Here is a 17,405-nt window from a genome sequence, read left to right on the forward strand (position 1 = left end):
ATTCCAATGTCTGTCTCAGTAATCGAGTCAAGCAACCTGTGATCTACCAAAATGTAGTCTATTCTTGTATACGTTCCGTGGGGAGGAGAGAAGAACTCCTTTGTGTTTGGATGAAATATCCTCCAAGCGTCTACTAATTGGCTGTCATGGATCTTATGCTTAATTTTTTGTAATTGCACGTTGGTTGTCTCCTTCCCCCGGGACGTGCTATCTTCTTTCGGATTCATGGCAAAATTAAGGTCCTCCATCATGATTGTGTACCCCTCTGCGAAGTTTTTCAGTTTACCCAAAATTCTACTTAAATAGTGGATTGGGTGTACATTCGGGGCATAGATGTTTGCTAAAGTGTAAGCGGTATCACCAAATTTTCCTTTTAAGAATAAGAATCTCCCTTCCGGGTCTGTCAGCCTCGCCTCCAGAGAAAACGCAGTCTCTCTTGCGAAACCGATTGCTACGCCCCTAGAGCGCTTGGAGATGGAATCCCCATAGAACCAGGAAGGATACATAGGTGAGTATAACTTTACGTTTGAATTTATCGACAAATGAGATTCCTGGAGAAAGACTACGTCCGCTCTATATAATTCAATTTCTGCCAGTACCTTCAATCTTTTAGTAGGCGAATTCAGTCCTTTAACATTGTAAGTTAGAAATTTTATTTCTGTCATTTTCTTCCACTAAGTCCTTTCCCTACACTTTCTAGAAGATCTACTGGGAGCCACGTTCCCTGTCCCAACCCCTTTTTGCAAGGGGAGAGTTCCCTCTCTCCTTCCAAACCTCCCCTCCCCAATCCTCCCATCTCCCCTCCCCCCCCCTGCCCAGGCCTAAACATGCCTCAGAACCGTAGGGGTTTTTCTCGCACCCCTACCAGTCGGTTCTTCGAAAATGAGGTGAGGCCTCCCATCGCCCAACCCTCCCTTTTACCCCCTGGGAATAATCCCTGGGGGTTGCTCTTATCAGGATAGGGTTGTGGACCAGCTCTCCTTACCCTACTCTCTTATCCCCCCCCCCCTCTGCCCTCCCCCCCTCCCTCAGATCCCCCCTCTCCAGCCCACTCCGGCTAAAAACGGGAAAAAGAAAAGAAAAATAACAACAAAAGAGAAAAAAAAAAAAGAAAAAAAACGAAATAGAGGAGAAAAAACAGAAGCAACCCAAGGCTATTCCACCCAGCTGGGTAATTCCGGAGCGGGCATATCAAATTTGGGGCAGAAAGACGGCAAGTCCTCTGGGAATATTAATTTTGCTGATACCCCGTCTTTGTAGCCAATCAAACATGCCGGGAACCCCCATTGGTAGTTAATATTAGACTGACGCATCTGTTCCAACAGGGGTTTCAGGTGTCTTCTTCTAACTAGAGTGTCCCAGGCCAGATCGGTAAAAATCTGGATCTCCACTCCGTCGTGGCTCAGAGGTGGCTTCCTTCTCAGTTTTGTCCATACCTCAGCTTTATCTTCAAAGTGTCTGAACCTTACTATGATGTCCCTAGGCCATTTCCCTCCACCCTCTAATTCTTCCTATGCGGTGAACCCGTTCTATTTTAAGGGGTTCCTCCGATCCGTTTTCCAGCAGGGGGAGAAACAAATTGTTAAGTATTTTTCTCAGGTCTTCGCCTTTCTCCTCCTTGATAGATCGAATTCTTAAATTTTTCCTTCTATTTCGATTCTCTTGGTCCTCTAATCGATATTGTAGTAGCCTCTGATTTTGTTTCATTGTATGGTATTGATTTTTTAGTTCATTTAGTTCTGATTCCTGTTCAATTTTTGCCTCAGCTTTCTCCACTCGCTCCAGTATATAGGTTATGTCCGTTCTTAGTGCGCCAATTTCTTCTCGTATCACATTTTCCAGCCTCTTTAACATCCCCTCCAGTTCTACCTTAGTGGGGATATGGGAGTCTGTGCGGGGGTCCTCAATTTGGCTGACTTCCTGTTCGCCCTCGGTTGACGTATCAACTATTTGGGGAGCCCCCCCCCCTGCGCCCCTTTTAGTTCTGCCCATCTTTTCTACTTTTTTTGCCAAGGCTGGACTTTTGGAGCTCCCGTCAGGGGTCATGTAGTGTCTAATGGTGCAAGTAGGAGGATTGTCTTTGGGGATTTTCGGGGCATTCCCCCTTGTTGACTTATTCATATTGTATTTTTTTGTCACTCTGATTCGCTTCCCCAGTTTGGACAGCGAATATTCCCCCTTTTGATTTTTAATATCCGGCTTTAGCCAACCGTATTAGATATGCCGGGGTAAAATTTATGAGCCTCCGCTGATTGTGATGGATCCGATTTTTTTTTTTTTTTTTTTTTTTTTTTAGTTTAATTATATGATGGATGTTTTGTGTGCAGTAGCCCTCCACTAGTTTCACCACAGGAGTGCCCCCACCTACTCGCACACTATCTGCCCTAGCTGTGTTCTATTGCCGAGCCCTCTAGTCACCATGGATGCGGCTGTCGTATTTCGAAACTCCTACCCGGAGGTACAGGCCCAGACAAACCGCTTACAATGGTCTAGTGTAGACGTAGTATCTCTATTAAGGTCCGAAATTCCCAACGGTAGGCCGGGTCTAGAACACTATGGTTACACAGAACTGGGAATAATGCATCGTGGCGTACAGATGCCTCTAGCTCTAATCTTCACGTGCACAGAGAAGAGAAAAAAAAGAATGAAAAATGGGCCTGGACCATAGGTCATGGAGTGTACCTTAGACCTCGCCACCCGGGGCCCTCCGCACTTACAGGGCAATGACCCCCGGACCGAGAAAAACCAGCACGGCCAGAGAGCGAGAGCAGGTAGAGACAATTTTATGCCTTTGTTTGGGGGCTTGTCGTCCGAGTGTGTCAATTGTTAGGGGGATACTCTGGTATTCTGGGGTATTCTGGGATGTTATTTTCCTATTTATTTTGCGCTTGCGCGGTATAGCTATCGTTATTGTGGGGTTGGGATGCTTGCCCTCTTGCCGTACCCCCAAAGTCCAGTCACTGAGCAACAATCAGAGCGATGGGGCAATTGCTTTTACCACAGAGTGTGGAGTCAACACAGAGGACAATAAAAGGGGGTCATATAACAATTCCCGCAGTGTGTTCCATCGTTATATTGTGCCCTTGACAGTATTACCCCAACAGGGTTATATCAGTGTGACTCATTCCCATTTCAGATAACCAATTTGTAGTGCATCTCACTTCCCAAGAGTTTAGATAAAAGATGAAGGAGAGTAATGCACAGTAAACAATGATTTATGAAGCATAGAAAGCTCTTACCAGTCCCATCTTGTTCACCTTATTTATCGTTCTGGGAGTGCACCTTCAGCACGGCTGGGGCAAATAAAGCATAAATATTACCTGACTGGTGCTTGCTTCCTAGGGATCCGAGAGAGATGTCGGTATCTGCGGGGGGGGCGAGGGACTAGGCACCCTCAAACTCGTCCGCACTGAGCGGCACTTCCTCAGCACGTCATCCCAGTCAGATGGCAGGCGGAGGTGAGAGAGAGCGGGGGGGGGCTCGGCTGGACGGCAGGGGGAAGGCTGCAGTGTGGGGTGTACCATCAGCGGTCTAGCGGCTCAGCAGTCTCGCTCCCTGCTTCGTAGCCACCACCGCTAGGACACCCTTAGATCCTCCGGCGTCTTCCATCCCCCGTCAGCTGGCTAGGTCCACGGCGTGGGCTGCTCCTCCCTCAGCGCGCGCACGCCTCACGTGCACCGCGTCATGACGGTCCGCACGGCTGGGCTCTTGATCCCTTCCCGCCCTTCTACAGCTTCTGGGGGTGAGATCAGCTTTGTGGCAAGGTCGGCAGTGTATCCATTTATCTATTCATTTTTATGGACCGTTCACAATATATCTTCAGAATTTTTTTTATTTTTTTTACAAAAATAGGTTATTTTACCTATATACGTACATATTAATTTATATATATTTTCTTTCATCTTTAAAAAGAGTCATCCATATCGCTAGTATGCCAAGAAACGCGTCGAGACCTAGCACATCCATCCTAGACTATTTACTAGGGTTGTCCCGATACCACTTTTTTAGGACCGAGTACGAGTACCGATACTTTTTTTCAAGTAGTCGCCGATACCGAATACCGATACTTTTTTTTAAATGTGTCCCCAAATGCAGCGATGTCCCCCACATATGCAGCCATTGTCTCCCCCCATGCAGCCATTGTCTCCCCCCCATGCAGCCATTGTCTCCCCCCCATGCAGCCATTGTCTCCCCCCCATGCAGCCATTGTCTCCCCCCCATGCAGCCATTGTCTCCCCCCCATGCAGCCATTGTCTCCCCCCCATGCAGCCATTGTCTCCCCCCATGCAGCCATTGTCTCCCCCCATGCAGCCATTGTCTCCCCCCATGCAGCCATTGTCTCCCCCCCATGCAGCCATTGTCTCCCCCCCATGCAGCCATTGTCACCCCCCATGCAGCCATTGTCACCCCCCATGCAGCCATTGTCACCCCCCATGCAGCCATTGTCACCCCCCATGCAGCCATTGTCACCCCCCATGCAGCCATTGTCACCCCCCATGCAGCCATTGTCACCCCCCATGCAGCCATTGTCACCCCCCATGCAGCCATTGTCACCCCCCATGCAGCCATTGTCACCCCCCATGCAGCCATTGTCACCCCCCATGCAGCCATTGTCACCCCCCATGCAGCCATTGTCACCCCCCATGCAGCCATTGTCTCCCCCCATGCAGCCATTGTCTCCCCCCCCATGCAGCGTCTCCCCCCATCCAGCCATTGTCTCCCCCCATGTATCCAGCGTCTCCCCCCCCATGTATCCAGCGTCTCCCCCCCCATGTATCCAGCGTCTCCCCCCCCCTGTATCCAGCGTCTCCCCCCCCATGTATCCAGCGTCTCCCCCCCATGTATCCAGCGTCTCCCCCCATGCAGCCATTGTCTCCCCCCCCATCCAGCGTCTCCCCCCATTCAGCGTCTCCCCCCCCATGTATCCAGCGTCTCCCCCCATGCAGCCATGTCCCACTTACCTGCATCCCCGCTGCCGCCGACTGTGTCATACGCCGGGAACATTACAACTTTGAATCGCTGTAATGATTGGCGCTGCGTATAGACACTCCCCCTCGCTCGGGATTGGACAGTTCACCCGAGCGAGGGGGAGTGTCTATGCGCGGCGCCAATCATTGCAGCTATTCAAAGCTGTAATGTTCCCGGCGTATGACACAGTCGGCGGCAGCGGGGATGCGGCGAATAGCGGCGGGATGCGGCGTCACGGCGGCGGGGGAGGGGGGGGGGGGAAGTATTCTATTTGGGTATCGGGGGTATTTGCGGGAGTATGAGTACTCCCGCAAATACTCGGAATCGGTCCCGATACTAGTATCGGTATCGGGACAACCCTACTATTTACGGTCACAACCGGATCTCATGGAAAGGTTTTTGATAAAAATGCAATTTTGATCCATATGTCGACATTCTAATTTTTTCTTGTATTGTTTTTAAATGTTAAAGGATTTAGAGCCGGTTCACACAGGCGTAACCTGTTGGGCGACTCAGCCGTCGATTGGCTAGATTGATAGCAGCGCAGCCATTGTCTCACGCTGCTGTCAATCGCATGCAATGACACGGCGCGCCAGGGGGTGGGGCTGTGTTATACAGTCGGCAGGTGTATCACAGGAGTGCGCCCCCGCAAGCTAACCCCCTTGGGAGAGCGCTTCGCATGGCGGGGATGACCGGAGGGACCCCAGAAGACCAGGTTCGGGGCCACTGTGAGCAAAACGAGCTGCACAGTGGAGGCAAGTATAACATGTCTGTGTTTTGTTTTTTTTTTGTTTTTTTAAACAGGAACCTTTTAGTGTCCCTTTAAACCAGAATCAATGGCTTGTCATTTTGTACAGCTATTTTATCTAATTCCCAAAACATAGAATGTTGGGGGTAATTGAGGACTGAGGTTGAGAACTACCACCCAACTTCTCCTAAAACTTCACTTTTGGTCTGAAAGTGTTTCAATAACCAAGAAAGTGGCCGCGCTTCAATGATGAACATTGCACACTGCAATTCCGCCTGAGACTGTTTGCCGCCTGAGACTGTTTGCCGCCTGGCACGTTTCCCCCTCCGATGGCATTTGTTGAACTTTTTTATTTCTTTCATATTAACCACTTAAGACCCGGACCAATATGCAGGTAAAGGACCAGGCCCCTGTTTGCGATTCGGCACTGCGTCGCTTTAACTGAAAATAGCGCGGTCGTGTGACGTGGCTCCAAAAACAAAATTGGCGTCCTTTTTTCCCACAAATAGAGCTTTCTTTTGGTGGTATTTGATCACCTTTTTTTTTTTTTTACGCTAAAAACAAAAATAAAGCGTCAATTTTGAAAAAAAATCAATATTTTTTTGCTATAATAAATATCCCCAAAAAATAAATAAAAAAACTTTTTTTCCCCCTCAGATTAGGCTGATACGTATTCTTTTACCTATTTTTGGTAAAAAAAATCGCAATAAGCGTTTATCGATTGGTTTGCGCAAAATTTACAGCATTTACAAAATAGGGGATAGTTTTATTGCATTTTTTTTTTTTTTATTAATCATTTTTTTTTTTATTTACTACTAATGGCGGCGATCAGCGTTTTTTTTTTTCCCCGTGACTGCGACATTACGGCGGACACATCGGACAATTTTGACACATTTTTGGGACCATTGTCATTTTCACAGCAAAAAGTGCTATAAAAATGCATTCATTACTGTGAAAATGACAATTGCAGTTTGGGAGTTAACCACTAGGGGGGCGTTGAAGAGGTTAAGTGTTACCTCATATGTGTTTCTGACTGTAGAGGGGTGGGGTTGGACGTGTGACGTCATTGATCGCCTTTCCCTATATCGGGGAACAGACGATCAATGACAGCGCCACTGTGAAGAACGGTGAAGTTGTGTTTACACACACCTCTCTCCGTTATTCAGCTCCGGTGACCGGTCGCGGGACTCCGGCGATCGGGTCCGCGGGTGCCGCGGTCACGGAGCTTCGGACCAGGTCGCGGGCGCGCACGCACGGCTGGGCATTAAACAATCACGTACAGGTACGTGATTGTGCCCAGCCGGGGTCATTCTGCGGATGTATATCGGCGTTAGGCGGTCCTTAACCACTTCCAGACCTGCGCACGACGATGTACTCCCATTTTTTAAAGATTGATATCTCGGTAACGGCAGCAGCTGCTGCCACAACCGAGGTATCTATCTTTAGTGTGCGCGGTCTGGTACACGATAACGGCGGTCTCCGCGGCGGATTCGCCGCGAGATCGCCGTTATCTGTGGCGGGAGAGGGGCCTCCCGCCGCTCTCCCGCGCCCTCCGCTGCTTACCGGAGCCGTCGGTAGCGGCGGAGGAGATCGGGTGCGTTCGGCAGCTGAGCGGGGACGAGACTGAAGGAAAAATCTCCTTCACCCGTCCCCATAGCTCTGCTGGGCGGAAGTGACGTCAAAACGTCAGTCCCGCCCAGCCTCTTAAAGAGACAATTTTTTTTTTGCATTTTAGTCTAATTGTGAGATCTGAGGTCTTTTTGACCCCAGATCTCATATTTAAGAGGACCTGTCATGCTTTTTTACATTACATTACTTATAATAGGAATAAAAGTGATCAATTTTTTTATTTTTTTTTCAGTGTAAAAAGTAATAAAATAAAATAAATAAAAATAAATAAGAAAACAAAAAAAAACTTTTTTTTAAGGCGCCCCGTCCCGACGAGCTCGCGCGCAGAAGCGAGCGCATACGCGAGTAGCGCCCGCATATGAAAACTGTGTTCAAATCACACAAGTGAGGTATCGTCGCGATCGTTAGAGCGAGAGCAATAATTCTAGCCCTAGGCCTACTCTGTAGCTCAAAAAATGCAATCTCTAGAATTTCTAGAATTTTTTTTAACATCGCCTATCGAGATTTTTAAGGGTAAAAGTTTGACGCCATGCCACGAGTGAGCGCAATTTTTAAGCGTGACATGTTGGGTATCATTTTACTCGGCGTAACATTATCTTTCACAATATATAAAAAAATTGGGCCAAATTTATTGTTGTCTTATTTTTTATTTTTTATTAAAAAAAGTGAATTTTTTCCCAAAAAACAAGTGCGCTTGTAAGACCGCTGCGCAAATACGGTGTGACAAAAAGTATTGGAATGACCGCTATTTTATTCTCTAGGGTGTTAGAAAAAAATATATATAATGTTTGGGGGTTTTAAGTAATTTTCTAGCAGAAAAAAATGTTTTAGTCTTGCAAACACCAAATCTGCAAAACACCTAAGGTCTGGAAGTGGTTAAAGTGGAGGTTCACCCAGAAATGTTAATTTTTAACATTAGATTGAGGCTGATTTTGTCTAGGGGAATCGGGTAGTTTTTTTAAAATCGAAGCAGTACTTACCGGCATTCCTATTTTGATTGAAAGTCTTCAGACAGGCTTCCGACGGTCGCATACATCGCGTCACGATTTTTCGAAAGTAGCCGAACGTCGGTGCGCAGGCGCCGTATAGAACCACACCGACGTTCGGCTTCTTTCGGCTACTCGTGACGCGATGGATGCGACCGTCGGAAGCCTGTCAATCAAAATAGGAACGCCCAGTCCCGAAGACCCATACCCGGAAGCGGCGGAGAAGATCGCTCTCTAAAACGGTAAGTACAGCTTCGATTTTAAAAAAACACCCAATTCCCCTTCACAAAATGAGCCTCAATCTAAGGGTAAATTTTTTTTTTAGTTTTTTTTTTTTTTTAGGGTGAACCCGCTTTAATTGCGCTTTATCGTTTTTTTGTTTTTTTTGTTTTCTTTAATTTCCAAAGTGTCTGACACCCTTGGTGACTGTGGCTTGTGTATGAGGGTGTTTTTTTTTGTATTGTTTTTTTTGTAATGTTTCATTTTATTTATGGATATACAGGGTGTACATTTAATGTGTTTATTTTATCTTTTTTCTCTGGATGTCTTTATCTTGTAGTACTGTGCTTTTGCATTCTGTTTGTCCTTGGATGTCCTCCTCCTTGTATTACTTTTCTTTCTGTTCTGATTTGTGTCGGTTGTTTTGGATTTCCGTATTGTTTTTACTGTCTGGTTTATGTCTTTCAGTTGCTGGCATTTTTTCTTTTGTCTTGTCTCATCTCATTTGTTCTGTTCATTGCAGGTGTCCGCAATGTCACTGCGCTGGGTAATGTGATCACCTGGCAGAAAGTGGACTACGATTTTAGTTACCACCGGATGGAATTCCCCTGTAATATTAATGTGCTTGTCGCCTCGGAGGGCCGATCGCTGCTTCCAGTAAGTCTCATCTAATTTTATTTCCCTCTCCAGCCATGGACATGTGCAGCAGGTAACATGGCAGCTACCTCTCCACTAGGCGGCATGGATAAGGATATAGCCTCTAGTGCTATTCCGCAGACTGACCTCTTTGATAAGTTGCTTCAACCAATCAGAAAGCAGCTGGAACTGTCTGATAGACACCTAATAGAGCTTTTTCCCTTTTATTTGCTATAGACAGCAGTTTGTCCGCATATCTACAATTCATGTGCCATATTGCTAACTCTAATTAGGAGACCAAGGGGGCTTATTTATAATGGAGACAATATCGCTGTATACCTTTTATTATACTTTGCAGCACTACTGCATACTGCAGCCCACACACACACACACACACACACACACACACACACACTCGCACACACTGCAAGCTGTGACATGTACAGTCGTTTATGGCCTTGGTGCAGCAGGGAGAACTCTGTGAATGGTGATGGCGCCATGCGCTTTTTTGACTTTCCAACTTTGTATTTCTCAAGCCAGTGGCGCCCATCGTACATGTGTAAAGCACATTGCTGGGCTCTATAAATTTGCCTAGGTTTTTTATTTTTTTAACATAGACCTTTAAATTTGCCAATGAAAAGTTCACAAGTGGGTGTCGCTTTTCTATTTTAGGCCACCTGCCAAGTTTATTCTGGAAATCAAACTACCGTATTTATTGGGGTATTGCGCGCTCCGGCGTATAGCGCGTAAAGTGGACCCGCATTCCTGTAAAAAAATAAATTTTAGTACTTAGTTTTGGTGTCTTGCGCGGCGTCCGTCTGCGGCTGGTGTCGTCCTTGTCTGGTCCGGCGTCTTTCTGCGGTGTCCTCCCCGCTCGATCCCCGCGCCGAGTTTGAACTACTGCGCCGGCATATACCGAGCGCAGTACACTCGTGTATAGTCTGGCAGGCTCGGCTCCTCTCGCGGTCACGTCCTGTACGTCCAGGACGTGACTGCGAGAGGAGCCGAGCCTGCCCGACTATACACGAGTGTACTGCGCTGGGTATATGCCGGCGCAGTAGTTCAAACTCGGCGCGGGTATCGGCGTATATCGCGCACCCACGATTTTGCTCTGACTTTCAGGGCAAAAAAGTGCGCGGTATACGCCATAAATACGGTATGTCATTTGCATTCTGAGAAACGTTATTATTCTATCAGAACCCCGATGAATAGTCTTTCCTTTAGACCCCTTTCACACTGAGGAGTTTTTCAGGCGGTACAGCGCTAAAAATAGCACTGCTATACCGCCTGAAAAACTCCTGCCCAGCAACCTCAATGTGAAAGCCGGAGGGCTTTCACACTGAGGCGATGCGCTGGCAGCAGAGAAAAAAAATCTCCTGTCAGCAGCATCTTTGGAGCGGTGAGAGGAGCGGCGTGTATACCGCTCCTTTCCATTTAAAACAATGGGAAACTGCGGCAATACTGTCCGCAATGCACCTCTGCAGAGGCGCATTGCGGACGGTATTATTAACCCTTTATCGGCCGCTAGCGGGAGTTAATACCGCTAGAGGCCGAATCCCGCGGTATAGAGCCGCTATTTTTAGCAGCACTATACCGCCACCGCAGCTCCCGCCCCAGTGTGAAAGGGGCCTTAGTGTTCATTGAGGGACATGGGAGTTCAGAGAAGGCTGGGTTATATTACCATCCACAGAAGGATTTGGACACACAAACAATAAACTGTGTCCATTCTGGTATATAACCCCCTTCTTCTCTTGGCATGCCTCAGCTTTATTCCTAATGTCCTTTGAGGATGGATGTTTAGGCTCCATGCACACACTGGGGCTCATAAACGGACCTTTTTTGGAGTTTGGGCGTTTTTTTTTTAAGTCCATAAGCTCCCCTCTATGCTATCCTATGTGTCCATGCACACATGGACGTTTTTGGATGTTTATCAGCAGTGGAGTTTATGGGCTGTTTTCTGAACGCCCTAAAATCGCATTCAGAAGTTTTTCTGATTACAAAAAACGCTGAATGCTCAAAAACGTGGCTCACGAGTGGTTTTTAATCCATTGAAGAAAAAACACTAATAAACGCTCTTTCAAAAATGTTAAACCGTTGAAAGACTTGCTGCAAAGCTGCTGGCGTTTTTATAACATTATTTTTAACGTCCAGTGTGCACGAAGCCTTAAAGCGGAGCTCCACCCTAAAGTGGAACTCCCGCTCATCGGAACCCTCCCCCCTCCGGTGTCACATTTGACACCTTTCAGGGGGAGGGGGGGGGGGCAGATACCTGTCTAAAGACAGGTATTTGCACCCACTTCCGGCCACACAGTCTCGGGCAGACTGCGGGCATGACATCACCGACCCCCCCCCCCCCCTCCCCGTTGTGCTCTGCTCCCAGTACACAGCGGGAGCCAATCGGTAGGCGTAGTGCGACTCGCGCATGCGCCATAGGGAACTGGGCAGTGAAGCCAGAGCGCTTCACTTCCATGTTCCCTCACCAAGGATGGGGGGGCAGCAGAGTGACGAGCGATCGCTCATCCTCTGCTGCGATCAGCGCTGGACTCCAGGACAGGTAAGTGTCCTAATATTAAAAGTCAACAGCTGCAGTATTTGTAGCTGCTGCCTTTTAATATTTTTTTTTTCAGCGGAGCTCTGCTTTAATCTTTTTGCTAGCAAATTTTTTTTTTATTTTTTTATTTTTTTTTATCAAGATTCTTTTACAAGCAGTTGAGCTGGCCTCTATATGCAGCTGTAGATTGGCAGTTTCCCAACAATAGCTTTGTACCTAGTCCCTGATAGACTAGAGGAGTGCAGTCATAGTCTGGAATGAAACCTTTGGGGATTGGGCTCTGCATTATGATTTACCAATCGGTGTGCACTGTTCACCACAAGGTGCTTTACAAAAACTGACACAGCCCCAGGTATGACCCTGTCTCTGGCTTACTTTGTGATGAGGCTGCATGGGCTGGCCATAAGGAGCTTCTTGTTAATAGAGCCATTGGATGCCATGTATTACCCCAGAAGTGCCCATATTCTCTTTGCAGGAAGCAAAACAACTTGACAATCTCTAAGATCCTGTGTCACTCAGACTGCAAGATTTTACAGTTGGTACAATGGTAGTTATTTTTCTGATTATCTTATGTGTCCTGTAATTTGTGGCTCCTCAATAATCTGAACACAGTCATCGCCCTGTGCAATCTGTGGGAAGTGGTCATTACCTTGTACAATCAGTGCTCAGACATTGACATGTGCAGTCTGATCGGAGCACACCCTACATCCAGGGTTTGACAAATTTGCTTGGAATCTAGGAGCTAAAAAAGTTAGAAGCCAGAAAACGCGCCCCGTCCCGACTAGCTTGCGCGCAGAAGCGAACACATACGCGAGCAGCGCCCGCATATGTAAACGGTATTCAAACCACACGTGAGGTATCGATGCGATTGGTAGAGCGAGAGCAATAATTCTAGCCCTAGACCTCCTTTGTAACTCAAAACATGCAACTTGTAGATTTTTCTAAACGTCGCCTATGAAGATTTTAAAGGGTAAAAGTTTGTCGGCATTCCACGAGCGAACGCAATTTTGAAGCGTGACATGTTGGGTATGAATTTACTCGGCCTAACATTATCTTTCATAATATTTAAAAAAATGGGAATAACTTTACGGTTTTATTTTTTAATTAAAGTGTAATTTTTTTTCCAAAAAAGTGCGCTTGTAAGACCGCTGCGCAAATACGGCGTGACAGAAACTATTGCATTGATCGCCATTTTATTCTCTAGGATGTTAGGATAAAAAATATATATAATGTGTGGGGGTTCTAATTAGAGGGAAGAAGATGGCAGTGAAAACAGTGAAAAATGACATTAGAATTGCTGTTTAACTTGTAATGCTTAACTTATAATACCAACGGCCACCACCAGATGGCGCCAGCTCACATCTGGTGGTAATAACTTGTAATACCAACGGCCACCACCAGATGGCGCCAGCTCACACAAGGAAGAGCTGGGGACTTCACACAAAAAAAAAAAGGTTTTTTTTTTGCCCACCTTCCAAGTCGCCAGGAGGCTATTTCTAGTCGCCACCTGGCGACCAGGATTTGTCGAGCCCTGCCCTACATCTTGTATTGGTACTAATCTAAGCCCAGATTATACTGTCTGTTTATGACTCCTAATTGTTGTATGTAGCAGTTTTGTTAAATATGCTTTTTTTTTTTTTTTTTTTTTTTCTTCTCAGTCAGACTGTCAGATTCACTTGAAGCCACAGCTGGTGCCCCCCAATATGGAGCAGTATATGGTGGCTTTGCTATCTGCCGTCCAGCCATCTTTGCTCAACAAGTTCCGCATCTACATTAGTCTTCTACAGATGATGGACTACAGTATTTCTGAGGATGTTACCAAGGTACGAGAGAGCGTGGCAGGAATACGGATTCTTAAAGTGGTTCTAAACCCTTAAAGTGGTAGTAAACTTTGTTGCACTGCTTGCACCTACAGGTAAGCCTATAATAACTTACCTGTAGGTACTGTAAATATCGCTACTTGCCTACTGTACACATACACCCCCTTCCTGCCCAGATGAAATTTTAGCTTCCGGCACTACGTCGCTTTAACTGACAATTGCGCGGTCATGCGACGTGGCTCCCAAACAAAATTTACATCCTTTTTTCCCACAAATAGAGCTTTCTTTTGGTGGTATTTGATCGCCTGTGCGGTTTTAATTTTTTGGGCTATAAACAAAAAGTGTACATTTTGAAAAAAACACTATTTTTTTACTTTTTGCTGTAATAAATATCCTTTTTTTTTTTTTTTATTATTATTTCAGTTTAGGCCGATACGTTTTCTTCTACATATTTTTAGTAAAAAAAATAAAAATAAAATAAAATCGCAATAACCGTATAGTGACTGGTTTGCGCAAAAGTTATATTGCCTACAAAATAGGGGACATAATTATGATTTTTTTTATATGAATGGCGGCGATCTGTGTTTTTTTTTTTTTCGGGACTGCGACATTATAGCAGACACATCAGACACTTTTGAATTTTTTTGGGACCATTCACATTTATACAGTGAACAGTGCTATAAATATGCATTGATTACTGTATAAATGTGACTGGAAGGGGTTAACCACTAGGGGGCGGAGAAGGGGTTCAATGTGTAGCCTAGTGAGTGTTCTAACTGTAGGGGGAGGGGGGTGATTGGGGGAGGTGACCGATCTGTGTCCCTATGTACAAGGGACACCGCATCGGTCTCCTCTCCCTGACAGGACGTGGATCTCTGTGTTTACACCCAGAAATCCACGGTCCTGCTCAGCTACTGGGCAATCGCGGGTGCCAGGCACGCGCATTGTGTTCCCAGTAACGCGACGGGTGCGCGCATTATTCGGAGTGCATGCAGCCAATGACATCGGCGCATGCGCTCTGAAGGTCCAGCTTACAGTGCTGGACCTTCAGAGCTTGTGCCGGATATGGCGGCTAACACGTGTGGGAGCGACGTCATCGTTCCCCCGGCGATCTTATGTAGCCGGAGGCCAAGAACCCGGAAGGGAGAACTGGGGAAGACGTCGGCCGCGACGTGGCGGTGCTGGAGGGCTTAGTTTTAAGGCAAGTCTATTGGCATGTGCTGGTATGACATTGCTTTGCAGGGACTTTATTTTTTATCACTTGCGGTTTACTACCACTTTAAGGTTTTTCGCCTTAGTGAATTTTGTGCATTAAAGGAGTAGTCCAGCCTGAGCTCATTTGGCTGGACTTTTTCTATGGATCAAAGGAGTGCAATTGATTTTGCACTTCTGTGACCCATTTTCAGCAGAAATGGACTGATGCCTGTCTCAGCGAGCCGTTGAGAGACTGAGATGGCAGCTTCCTGCTCCCTCCACAGCTTAGCGCTCCAGTGAGCGCAGTGAGCTCTCTGCTCGGGGAGGTTTGAGAGAACCGAGTCATCAGCGGTATTCGATCGCTCAGTTCTCAGTGCAGAGGCGCTGGTGGGACAGATGCAGCATCCACCTAGGCAAGTATAAATCTGAAAAAAAAAAACATACTTCTCTTTTAAGGTGAAAAACCTTCTGTGCTGCGGCTCTCCCTTAGACCCCCTGAGCCCGATCAGCGATGTGCACGAGCGCATGGCCTCCTGCCACTGTCTCTCTCCCCTTATTGGACAGATTGATTCCCGTTGAGGGGGATGGGGCCAATTCCTGCTGTCTGTCAATGGGGACCCCAGAAGAAGAGGATTGAGGCTGCTCTGTGCAAAACAATTAGTAAAAACAAAATGGCAGTTTTCATTCTATAGGATGTGTTATTGTTGGAGCCGTTTGGCCCCCCTGGCTATGTTCAGCCCTGGCAGTTGATTTAATAACTCTCTGGATCTGTTCCTCTCTCTCTATGATGATGGAACTGATTATTATTATTTTGTTTTCCCCTTAAGTTTGTTGAAGATGATTTTGTGGACATGAGGAAAGACGATCCACAAAGTATGAGTGCCGAAGACCTGCACAGATTGCTGCTTGTGGCTCGGTAAGTGTGCTTCATTGCTTCATCTTCTAAAATGTTGTGATCTTCTGAAATGTCACATCCGGTCAGCCTCCGTTATGCAATAAGAGAAGATGTGTGGTGCTGGAAATGAAAATGACATGAAATGAGAGGATGGTGAAGACCATCGCTTTTAGGATCTTGGACCCTCTATAGAAATTTTCATACTTTTTATATCCCATCCTGCATCCAGAGATGTGGGGGGAATGGGATCAATCGCGCAGCACCTGCTGGAAGCGTGCAAGGTCCACTATTTATACAATACTGTACAGGTGCAAAATCGTTTCACTCTCACAATTCTTGTTGAAAAGTTTAACCCCTTCATATATATATATATATATATCTATATCTCTATCTCTGTCTCTATATCTCTCTCTCTCTCTCTCTCTCTCTCTCTCTCTCTCTATATCATATATATATATATATATATATATATATCTCTCTATATATCTATATATATATATATATATATATATATATATATATATATATATCTCTCTATATCTCTCTATATATCTCTATATATCTATATATATATATATATATATATATATATATATATATATATATATATATATATATATATATATATATCTCTCTATATATCTCTCTATATATCTCTCTATATATCTCTCTATATATCTCTCTATATATCTCTCTATATATCTCTCTATATATCTCTCTATATATATATATATCTCTCTATATATCTCTCTATATATATATATATCTCTCTATATATCTCTCTATATATATATATATCTCTCTATATATCTCTCTATATATCTCTCTATATATATATATATATATATCTCTATATATATATATATATATATATATATATATATATATATATATCTCTATATATATATATATATATATATATATATATATATATACAGTGAGGAAAATAAGTATTTGAACACCCTGCTATTTTGCAAGTTCTCCCACTTGGAAATAATGGAGGGGTCTGAAATTGTCATCGTAGGTGCATGTCCACTGTGAGAGACATAATCAAAAAAAAAAATCCAGAAATCACAATGTATGATTTTTTTAACTATTTATTTGTATGATACAGCTGCAAATAAGTATTTGAACACCTGAGAAAATCAATGTTAATATTTGGTACAGTAGCCTTTGTTTGCAATTACAGAGGTCAAACGTTTTCCTTGTAGTTTTTCACCAGGTTTGCACACACTGGAGGAGGGATTTTGGCCCATTCCTCCACACAGATCTTCTCTAGATCAGTCAGGTTTCTGGGCTGTCGCTGAGAAACACGGAGTTTGAGCTCCCTCCAAAGATTCTCTATTGGGTTTAGGTCTGGAGACTGGCTAGGCCACGCCAGAACCTTGATATGCTTCTTACAGAGCCACTCCTTGGTTATCCTGGCTGTGTGCTTCGGGTCATTGTCATGTTGGAAGACCCAGCCTCGACCCATCTTCAAAGCTCTAACTGAGGGAAGGTAGTTGTTGCCCAAAATCTCGCAATACATGGCCCCGGTCATCCTCTCCTTAATACAGTGCAGTCGCCCTGTCCCATGTGCAGAAAACACCCCCAAAGCATGATGCTACCACCCCCATGCTTCACAGTAGGGATGGTGTTCTTGGGATGGTACTCATCATTCTTCTTCCTCCAAACACGGTTAGTGGAATTATGACCAAAAAGTTCTATTTTGGTCTCATCTGACCACATGACTTTCTCCCATGACTCCTCTGGATCATCC

The 17,405-nt window shown here is 45.4% G+C and overlaps 1 protein-coding gene across 2 annotated transcripts in view; it reads left to right on the top strand.

Annotated features, from left to right (window-relative positions):
- The window catches only part of LOC120946774 (minichromosome maintenance complex binding protein), a 52,448-nt gene that overhangs the window by 31,012 nt on the left and 4,031 nt on the right, over nucleotides 1-17,405 (top strand). For both annotated transcript variants that reach the window (XM_040361465.1, XM_040361464.1), the window contains exons 13-15: nucleotides 9,074-9,207; nucleotides 13,396-13,560; nucleotides 15,579-15,667. In XM_040361465.1, the coding sequence (XP_040217399.1) occupies nucleotides 9,074-9,207; nucleotides 13,396-13,560; nucleotides 15,579-15,667 (388 nt within the window). The remainder of the gene's footprint in view (nucleotides 1-9,073; nucleotides 9,208-13,395; nucleotides 13,561-15,578; nucleotides 15,668-17,405) is intronic.

Source organism: Rana temporaria, chromosome 8 (assembly GCF_905171775.1).
Source record: "Rana temporaria chromosome 8, aRanTem1.1, whole genome shotgun sequence".
NCBI classification, from domain to species: domain Eukaryota; kingdom Metazoa; phylum Chordata; class Amphibia; order Anura; family Ranidae; genus Rana; species Rana temporaria.